At 38.5% G+C, this 10,839-nt stretch overlaps 1 protein-coding gene across 1 annotated transcript; it reads left to right on the forward strand.

Moving 5' to 3' along the window:
* Positions 1–5,703: 5,703 nt before the first annotated feature.
* LOC108479811 (LRR receptor-like serine/threonine-protein kinase GSO1) lies at positions 5,704–10,364 on the forward strand. Its single transcript, XM_017782613.2, has 2 exons — positions 5,704–9,615; positions 9,707–10,364. The coding sequence occupies exons 1-2, from the start codon at positions 6,204–6,206 to the stop codon at positions 10,075–10,077; spliced, it is 3,783 nt and encodes a 1,260-aa protein (XP_017638102.1). The 5' UTR covers positions 5,704–6,203; the 3' UTR covers positions 10,078–10,364.
* The last annotated feature ends 475 nt before the right edge of the window (positions 10,365–10,839 follow it).

Genomic DNA, 10,839 nt, shown 5'->3' on the forward strand with positions numbered 1-10,839 from the left:
CATTTGTTGCGAACTCTCGTGTTATACTTTCTATTTTGGTGTGTTTCGGTTGGACTAGCTCTTATGAGCATTGGTATGTTTCAGAGGGATTAGCTCTTATGAGCATTGGTGTGTTTCGGATGGATCGACTCTTGTGAGTTTTCGATGTGTTTTTGTTGGATTGTCGATGTACTCTTAACCGTAAGTTGTTCATCGAATTGAAAATCTCGATAAAGTAACTTGTTGAGTAATTTTGATGGATTTTCCATATATTTGAGTATTGAATTGAACATCTATGATTTATCAGTTGAGATTGTGGATGACAGGGAACATTCATGGTTGTATTATTACTATTTGAATTGTTATACTTACTTTGGCAATATTTATTGTTTTAATACGTCAAACTTACTAAGCTTCATTAAGCTTACTTGTGTTATTTATTGTTCTTGTAAATACTTGGAAGGTTGGACAATCGAATCGACACTCAAGTCATACTATCCATAAATTTCGATAGATTTTGGAACGTTTATTTCGAATTATATGGCATGTAATAGACTTGTATGTTATTACTAATGTTTTGGTTATGTAAATCGTTAACTATGATCTTGAATGTATATTGTAATCGTATATGATACATGTGAGTTTATGTGATATATGTGAATGAGGTAAAATGTGTTGATGCAAAATATGATATGTGTTTATAGAATGTTGTGTATGTGATGCTTAGGTTAAATATATTGGTTAGATGATAGATTTGATACATTGAAAGGTTGTGATTGATGTTTCATTTAGATCTATAATTGTATATACTAGTGGTATCAATGAGGATACATTGGTTAGGCATTTTGGATGTTGATTTGGCATATTTTTGGCTTGTTTAATGTCACTTTGAATAAGTCTTTTGGCTAGTAAATGGATTACTTAAAGTCCAAGTAAGCTTGAAATGGTAAACTTGTTGTTTAAGGTTCATTTTGGGTCTACACGGGCGTGTGACTCTGCTGTATGTCATCTGTTGAGTGCTTAGGGTGCAAGTCAATTAGTTACACAGCCTAGCACATGGCTTGGCACACGGGCATGTGACATGGCCGTGTGACGTTACTCAGAGAGTTACACGGGTGAGGACACGAGCTTGGACATGGTCGTGTGTCCCTAGTTTGATTGTTGCATGGCCTAAGACACGGGTGTGTGTCTCAGCCGTGTGAGTCACATGGCTTGGCCACACAACCATGTGACCCTATTTTGCAATTTTTTGTAACTTTTTCTCAGACTTTCCTAATGTTTTCAATTTAGTCCCGAATCATTTCTAAGGTAATTTTTGGGCCTCGAGGGCTCGATTTAGGGGCGATATGTATGTGAATGATTATTTATAATGTGTTATTAGATAATGTATAAAATGTATGTTTAAATGTTTAGTGTGAACGGTAATACTCTATAACCCTAATCCGACGACGGATATGGGTTAGGGGTGTTACATAAGACATTTGGCAATGAGAGGCTGCCATCTTTGAAGCATGTCATGGGCAACACACTTTTAGGAACTTTTTTAGCACTTTTAATGTCCTACAAGGATTTTCAAGTATAAACAAAAGAGATGAGCAAACTATGAAATGTTTAACTAAAAGATAAGGAATGTAGTATGAACAAACAAAAGAAATTCAAGAAACAACATAGTAAGAAAATCTTATAAACATACTTACAAGATTAGCATTCAACTTCAATGCTATCGACATTAAATAGAACTATAGGGTAAATCAAGTGGAACAAGGCAAATAGTAAACCTAGCGAAACACTAATACTTAGAATCTAACTATCATTTTCTTTTAACATTCCTATTTCCAAGCAAAGACTTAAAAGGAATGAGGGGGAAAAGGAGAGTGGCGGGTGGAGGAGACGATGGGGGAGAGGATTTTATTTTATTTTATTTTATTTTCATATAATTATTTAATATTAATATAAATTTTTATTTAATTTTTATAATAATTATTTATAATTTATATAATTCATTTTACTTTATTCTTAATATTTTTTAAAAAATTGAATAATTATTAAGAAAATAATTAAAATATCATAATAATATTTTATTTATATTTCAAGGATCAAATTGGTTATTAGTCCTTTAAATTAACATGTCATGTCATTATTTTAAGGGAGATAACAAATTAGTGATAAAAATATAATAATTCGATAATGTTAATGATTATTACATAAATAAAAAAAATAAGTAAACAAAGCTTATTTTTAACCAAAATTAGACACAACATTTTACCTTAAATATAATTATAGAGGAAGTAAGCGCAATTAAAGTATGGAATGGCTTTGAAAATTGATTTAGAGAAGGTGTAAGATAGAGTAAGGTGGGATTTTTTGGAAGATACGTTGTTGGACGTTGGTTTCCCTCCTTTTAGTGATTTTACACTGTGTATCTTTTAGTTCGCTTCAGGTGCTCTGGAATGGAGAAGTAATAGAAGATTTCATATTTTCTCAGGGAATTCGACAATGAGATCCGTTATCACTCTATCTATTTGTACTCTGCATGGAAAGGTTAGGTCATCTTATTGAGAAAGCTGTTGTTCAAGGGAATTGGTTACCGCTGTGTTTATCAAGAGGCCCAGCATTATCTCACATCTTCTTTGCATACGATATCTTTCTATTTTGTGAAGCGAATAGGGGGCAAACAACACAACTCAGTAATATTCTTATTTTTTTGTCGTTTTTCTGGCAAAAAAGTTAATAGAAGCAAGTCACAGATTTTTCTCCACCAGCACTCCAAAGGCTATGACTTCTATTATATGCAATTATATGGGTTTTGTGAGGGTGGAAGAATTTGGATTTTATCTTGGTATGCCGATGATTCACAAACGGGTGACGATTACTACCTTTGAGTTCATTGCCAACAAGGTTTAGAGTAAGGGTAGGATGCGAGGAGACTTTCACTGGCAGGTCGAATAACTCTGGTAAGGTCTGTGTTGCTTTCTATCCCCAACTATTTCATGTCTACTGTTCGGGTTCTTTTATCGGTGTGCAATGAAATAGAAAAGCTTGCTCGGAGTTTCATTTGGGGTTCCAAGCCAAATGCAAAAAAGCTGGCGTTGGTGTTTTGGGATGACTGTTGTAGATTGTTGGTTGGGGGTAGCCTTGGCCTACAAAGGTTAGCTGACCAGAATAGGATTTTTTTACTTAAACTAGGCTTCTAGTTGTTGACCAACACGGAAACTTTATGGGTCCAACTGCTACGAAACAAATACAATATTTATAGGATGTTGTCGGTTAATATCAAAAGGATTAATTGCTCCTTTATTTGGCGATCATTGAGGAAGGTATGGCATAATGTTGTAGGCAATGTTTTTTGGTCTATAGGGGATGGTAGTTCCACGAACTTCTGGAATGATATTTGGATTCGTCAAGGTCGGCCCCTTAAAGAATTTTTTTTGCGGTGTTGGTCAGCGAGATGATACGCTTCGTGTTTGTGATATGGTTGATGTTAGTGGTGATTGGGATTGGCTTTGGTTAAGGAGACTTGTGCCTAATCACATTTTAGAGTTTATTGTTGTTGTATTGCCACCACCAGTTGATGTATGGCCTGATCGTTTATCTTGGAAGTGGATGACTAAGGATTCTTTCTCTAGTTCTGAAACTTATTTCGATGGATCATTTAATATTTGGAAGCTTATTTGGAGTGCTAAGACACCACAAAGGGTCAGGGTATTTTTTTGGTTATTATGGCAGAATAGGTTGCTGACGAATGAGGAGCAAACTAGGAGGCATATGTCTAATGAAAATCACTGCCCAAGGTGTGGTAATGTGTTGGAATCTGCAGTCCATGCAGTACAAGATTGTCCCTCATCTTTAGTGGTTTGGAAATTAGTGGTTTCTACCCAACTACATAGTCTTTTCTTTTCTATGCCTCTCAAAGAGTGGTTGTTTTGGAATTTATGTGATGCAGGGCATTAGAGCAGAGAACATGTTGTTTGGCAAACTTGTTTTCAATTTTATGTTGGTTGTTATGGAAGAATCGTGATCATTATGTTTTCTCTGAAGGCAAGATTAGTTTGCAGGATGTGTTGGATATAGGTTTGGCATTAGCAAGGGATTATGATACATCCAGGCCATTGGTGTTATAGCCAAGTCCTATGGTGACAATACCTCACTAGTCCCCATCAGAGAGTGGGTGGTTCAAATTTAACACTGATTAGGCAATATCATTAACTAATCAACAGGCAGCAATCGAGGGTGTTTTCAGAGATACAAATGTGAACTGGTTATGTGGCTTTTCTATGGGAATGGGTAAGGATAATATTTTCAATGTGGAAGCGAAAGCTGTGCTAGAGGGTTTGCGTGTTGCATGAGGGAGAGGATTGCGACAGGTTGAGGTTGAATGTGACAATGTACTTCTAGTTGAATCATTGTTGGCTGGTGGATCTGTCAATAGTAGAATGGTGGAGCTATGTTTGATTTATGATATCCTTAATCGTGAATGGAATGTGTGCATTTGCCATGTTCCTAGATCCCAAAACGCAGTTGTTGATCATATAGCAAGACTTGCGGTATTTGGTCCTCCAAGTCTAGTCATTTTTTAAGAACCTCTAATTTCAATCCAAGGACTTCTATTAGTTGATACAAGGAACTTTCATGGGTCCTAAAATGGATTTTTTTTTTATAATCGCTTTTATATTATTCTTTCCTAAAAAAAAAAAAAAGTATGGAGATATTGATATGCTAGAATATTCTGATCCAGTAATTAATTTTAATTGGGTTTAGGTGATAGAATCAGCCCACTCTTAAACAGGACTCCTTATGGTTAAAAGTATATTTGTTTTAAGATACTACTTTTTGGGCTTAGAAAAATTAGTTTAGAAACATTCCACCTAAAAGAATGAAACTGTGAAATAAAATATCCAAAATATATTGGAAAAGAGTTGATTTTATATAATATATAGATTAAGTGTAATAATGGAATTCCACTTGGCTACAGTATTACAGAAAATGAGAAAAGGAATAAGAGATGTTGATTTGGAGTTGGCTACCAATCAAAAAGGAATTGAAATGGCAGAAAAGGACAAGAGAGTTTTGGTGGCTCAACCCAATATTAATATATGATTAATTAAAAAACAGAAGACAAACATAGCGTCCTATTAGTTGTTTTCTCCTCTATATAAACAATTAGGAAAAGAATGGATAACGTAATGGAATAATAGCACGCTAAGCTAACCTATGGTTACGTTGTTCATAATTAATTACGTGGGGTTTGTCAAGAATATTTTGACTACATGATAATAATGTAAAGTACGTAACTTGAAGTGGGGACTCCTTCGCTAACTTTGACTTTGCGTACCTACGCTTAGCTTTTCAATTCATCTTCATACGTACTATTTGAACCCCCCATAAGTTTATAATAATACAACTCCTTCTGAGCTAATGCACCATTACAACAGAACCCACCTTCCCCACAATACTCACTCACTCCTCTTACTCTCACGTACTACTGCAAGCAGAGACTTACCCTTTGCTGCATGATAATGATATTGTTAATTTTAATTATGTTCTATAAACTAATCTATTTACTTTACTATTTGCTTTATTTTTGTTACTTTTCCATAGGCATTCATTTATTGAAATGTTGTGTTCTTTTGCTCCTATTTCTATTTCTATTTCTATTCCAATGTCCATGTCTGTCTCTGACCCTGACTCACTTTGACCTTGCTATTTCCAAAAAAAAAAAAAATTATTATTATTATAATTAATTTGGCTTCATTTATGAGCACAACTGTCGACAGCAGTACAGTTAGAACCAAACCTCTATCCCTATCTCTATCTATCTTCAAAGCTCTCTCCATCTGCTACAGCTACACTACCAAGCTGCCTCCTTTTTCCCAATACAGCATTAGAAGTTGCGTTCTCATTTATTATGTCACTCTACTGACACGCACGCGCACACCCTAACCTTCTCTGCTCACTATTCATCGCAACGCAACCTCCTTATCTCCTCTCCCCTTTAAATTCTTCACCCTTTTTAAGGCAAGGTCAAGGTCCTCTGCAAATAGTACCAACTCCCAACGCGGGATTGGAATGGATCCCTTCCCTCGTTGATTAATGCCCTACGTACCTACCCCTTCTTCTTCTTCTTCTTCAAATAAACCTTGCAATGCAATAGTAGTATACTCAAACCATTCTTTTACTTCTCCCCTTATTCTACTTACACTGTTTCTCCCAAGAGATAGTTGGAGATGGACTACATGAAAAAGGATTTCTCCCTCATCCTAACTATACTCTTTTTAACATCATGTTCACTCGCTTCTGTTTTCTGTCAAAACCAAGATTTATCACTTCTTCTGGACATCAAGAGGTCGTTTGTTCAAGACCCTCAAAATGTTCTGCATGACTGGTCATCCCAAGCCAACCCCAATTTCTGTGCTTGGACCGGAGTCGCTTGTGGCTTCATCTCCCCCGCCAACTCCTTCCATGTTGTCAGTCTAAACCTTTCTGGATTCTCGCTGGGTGGCTCCCTGTCACCCTCGCTCGGCCGTTTACAAAACCTACTCCACCTTGATCTTTCCTCTAACCGCCTTACGGGTCCCATCCCAACCACCCTCTCTAACCTTTCTTCCTTGGAATCTTTGCTTCTATACTCAAACCAACTCTCTGGACCCATCCCACCTCAGCTGGGTTCATTCACCAGCCTCCGAGTCATGCGAATTGGTGACAATGAACTCACTGGTCCCATTCCTTCCTCGTTTGGAAACCTTGTCAACCTGGTCACCCTCGGCCTAGCCTCATGCCGTCTCACAGGCCCGATTCCCCGTGAGCTGGGTCAGCTCACCAGACTTGAGGACTTGGTTCTGCAGGATAACCAACTTGAGGGCCCTATCCCACCTCAGCTTGGCAACTGTTCAAGCCTCAACGTATTCACCGCGGCTTTCAACAACCTTAACGGATCCATCCCCGCGGAATTGGGTCGTCTCAAGAACCTTCAACTTCTAAATTTGATTAACAACAGTCTTTCGGGTGATTTGCCCAGCCAACTGGGTGAACTGAGCCAACTCGTTTATCTCAGTTTAACGGGGAACCATCTTGAAGGCGCAATCCCAAAGTCATTGGCCAACTTGCGCAATCTTGAGAATCTTGATTTGTCGCTAAACAAGCTCACAGGCGGCATTCCCGAAGAACTAGGCAAGTTGAGTAAGCTGGTGTACTTGGTTCTGTCAAACAACAATCTTTCAGGTCCAATACCAAGAAATATATGTTCCAATACTAGCAATTTGGAGCATCTGATCCTTTCAGAGGTTCAACTTTTGGGTGAAATCCCAGTAGAATTGAGACTCTGTAGAGCTTTGAAGCAGCTTGATTTGTCCAACAACACTCTGAATGGATCAATACCAGTTGAGCTTTATGAGCTGCGTGAATTGACCGATCTCTATCTCCACAACAACAGCTTGGTCGGTTCGATTTCTCCATCCATAGCGAACCTCAGCAACTTGCAGACACTTGCTCTGTTTCACAACAATTTAGAGGGAAATCTGCCTGGAGAAATAGGAATGCTGAGTAAACTTGAAATCTTGTATCTATATGAAAATCGGCTATCTGGAGACATCCCTTGGGAGATTGGTAATTGTTCAAGCCTGAAAATGATGGACTTCTTTGGCAATCGTTTCACAGGGGAGATCCCCCTTACTATTGGCAGGCTGAAGGAGCTGCAGCTGCTTCATCTAAGGCAAAATGCGCTTGTGGGTGAAATTCCAGCCTCACTGGGTAACTGCAATCACCTAACCATCCTGGACTTAGCAGACAATCACCTATCTGGCGGCGTTCCCTCGAGTTTCGGATTCCTTCAAGCCCTGGAGCAGCTCATGCTTTACAATAATTCACTTGAAGGTAATCTCCCCGCTTCATTGATCAGTTTAGCCAACCTAACTAGAGTCAATCTCTCCAAAAACAAAATGAATGGCAGCATTGCTGCATTGTGTAGTTCGAGTTCTTTGCTTTCCTTCGATGTAACAAACAATGCATTCGATGGTGAAATTCCTGAGGAGCTGGGTAATTCACCTGCTCTTGAGAGACTAAGATTAGGCAAAAACAGATTCATTGGAACAATCCCTGGATCATTGGGCATGATTCGTGAATTGTCACTATTAGACCTCTCAGGTAATTTGCTCACTGGACCTATTCCAGGTGAGCTCAAGTTGTGCAGAAAATTGAGTCATATCGATTTAAATGACAACTCGCTTTCCGGAGTGGTACCGTCATGGCTTGGCGATTTGCCTCAACTCGGAGAGCTTAGGCTCTCCTCCAATCAGTTTTTTGGGGCTCTTTCTCGACAACTTTTTAATTGTTCCAAGCTGTTGGTACTGCAACTTGATGGCAACTCACTTAATGGAACTCTCCTTGGTGAAATAGGTGATCTGTTGTCTCTTAATATACTCAATCTCAACAGAAACCAACTTTCTGGACCCATTCCTACAACCATAGGCAAGCTAAGCAACCTATATGAGCTACAGCTCTCACACAACGGCTTCAGTGGTGATATACCAACTGAGCTTGGACAACTTAAGAATCTCCAAAGCATTCTAGACCTCAGTTACAACAACCTCACCGGACAAATCCCACCTTCTATCGGAACACTATCCAAGCTCGAAGCCCTTGATCTTTCTCACAATTTACTCCTGGGAGAAGTCCCTCCTGAAATTGGTGACATGAGCAGCTTGGGGAAGCTTAATCTCTCCCACAACAATCTCCAAGGCAAATTAAGCAAACAATTGTCACACTGGCCAGCTGAAGCATTTGAAGGGAACTTAAATCTTTGTGGCAGCCCTCTTGATGGTTGCGATAACCTTGCATCCGGCCAACAGCAAGCAGCCCTGAGCGAAACATCCGTGGTGGTGATATCAGCAATTGCAACACTAGCGGCAATTGCTCTGCTGGTGCTGGTAGTAACCGTCTTCTTGAAACAAAGGAGAGAATATTTCAAGAGAGGCAGTGTGGTGAACTTCACCTACTCTTCCAGTTCTTCTCAAGCTAGGAGAAGGCTACTCTTCCATAATGGGGCTGCTAAGCAAGACTACAAATGGGAAGACATCATGCGAGCCACAAAAAACCTAAGTGATGAGTTAGTCATTGGCTCTGGGGGGTCTGGAACGATCTACAGAGGTGAATTACGGACTGGAGAAACGGTGGCCATCAAAAAGATTCTATGGAAGGAGGATCTTCTATCGAATAGAAGTTTCGCAAGGGAGATTAAGACACTTGGGAGGATAAGGCACAGGCATTTAGTGAAGTTGATGGGGTATTGTAGCAACAGAGTGGCCGGCTTCAATCTCCTGATATACGAGTACATGGAGAATGGAAGTGTGTGGGATTGGCTGCATAAGCAGCCGGCGAATATCAAGAAGAAGAGCCTTGATTGGGAGGCTAGGATAAAGATTGCGGTGGGATTAGCGCAAGGGGTTGAGTACCTCCATCATGACTGCGTGCCCAAGATTGTTCACAGGGACATCAAATCAAGCAATGTGTTGCTAGATTCTAACATGGAAGCGCATTTGGGAGATTTCGGGCTAGCAAAATCAGTTGCTGAGAGTTATGACTCAGCCTCCAACACAGAATCAAATTCATGGTTTGCGGGGTCTTACGGCTATATTGCGCCAGGTAGTAGTAAACCATGTTTAACAAATTCAATTATTATTAATACCCTCCCTCATGGTTTTAGAGCTCAAAAGAAATTCATTTGCGTTTGCAGAGTATGCTTATACGCTCAAGACAACCGAGAAGACTGACGTTTACAGTATGGGCATTGTGCTGATGGAGCTTGTCAGCGGGAAAATGCCAACTGATACCCTTTTTGGTGTAGACATGGACATGGTAAGATGGGTGGAGACGCGTATCCAAGTGCAAGGTTCTGATCGTGGGGAACTCATAGATCCAGCGTTGAAACCGCTCTTACCTTGCGAGGAATCTGCCGCATATCAGGTGCTTGACATAGCCCTGCAGTGCACCAGAACGGCCGCACAAGATAGGCCATCTGCCCGTCAAGCCACGGATCTCCTCGTTCATGTATTGAACAACAGGAAGTTGGATATTGACAAGGTGAACTCCGGGCCCTACAAGTGACCTACTTCTAAACCAAAATAAGGACAAAACCTCACATCTGGCAACTTCCATTTAAACACATATTATGCCAAAAATGTACGGACATATGTGTAACAGTTCAACTTAATCCTCCATTGTTGAAAATTCCAGCTTGTTTGAATAGTTTTTGGTAGGGCACTAAACTTCGGTTTGAAATTTTTTTTTCTTTTTTCTGAAATAACTTTGTTTTGATTGTTATTTGCCATTCTACCTTGAGATCATAGATAAACTTGCTACTATATTTTATGAGAATGAAATTTTCAATTAAACTTTGAACTTTATTGTTTGGCAAAAAAAAAAAAAAACACTTTGAATTTTATCATAACTTTTCACTAAAATTTATTGTTTAAAATTGATTTTGGATGATTTGAAGCCACATTTAACCAAAAAATGGCTATTCCAAATATTTTATATTAATAATTAATAATAAATTTATTTATAGAATATTAAAACTAATAAATTAATATAAAATTCTTCTTTAATGAAAAGATAAAAACACCCCAAAGGAAAAAAAATTAAATCTAGCTTTTACAAAATTAACATTTTATTAATTTATAAGGATATATTAATTAATTTATTATTTTCCTCAAAATTGATAATAAGCGTCTTTGGCAAGCATTTTCTTTTGATCATATGGACCCTTTTGATTTTGGTCTGTTAATTAAGGATTGTAGTCATATTGCTTTTGATTTTCAGTCTTCATCTTTCCGTTCGACGCATACAGTTTAGTAAAATTTAATTTAA

This window comes from Gossypium arboreum, chromosome 12, assembly GCF_025698485.1.
Source record: "Gossypium arboreum isolate Shixiya-1 chromosome 12, ASM2569848v2, whole genome shotgun sequence".
In the NCBI taxonomy this organism is placed as follows: Eukaryota; Viridiplantae; Streptophyta; class Magnoliopsida; order Malvales; family Malvaceae; genus Gossypium; species Gossypium arboreum.

What these genes read in the sequence shown, in the direction of transcription:
- LOC108479811 (XM_017782613.2), top strand. Translation starts at nt 6,204, where the DNA reads ATGGACTACATGAAAAAGGATTTCTCCCTCATCCTAACTATACTCTTT. An exon ending in TTACGGCTATATTGCGCCAG is followed by an intron (nt 9,616 to 9,706) that starts GTAGTAGTAAAC and finishes TTGCGTTTGCAG; the next exon opens with AGTATGCTTATACGCTCAAG.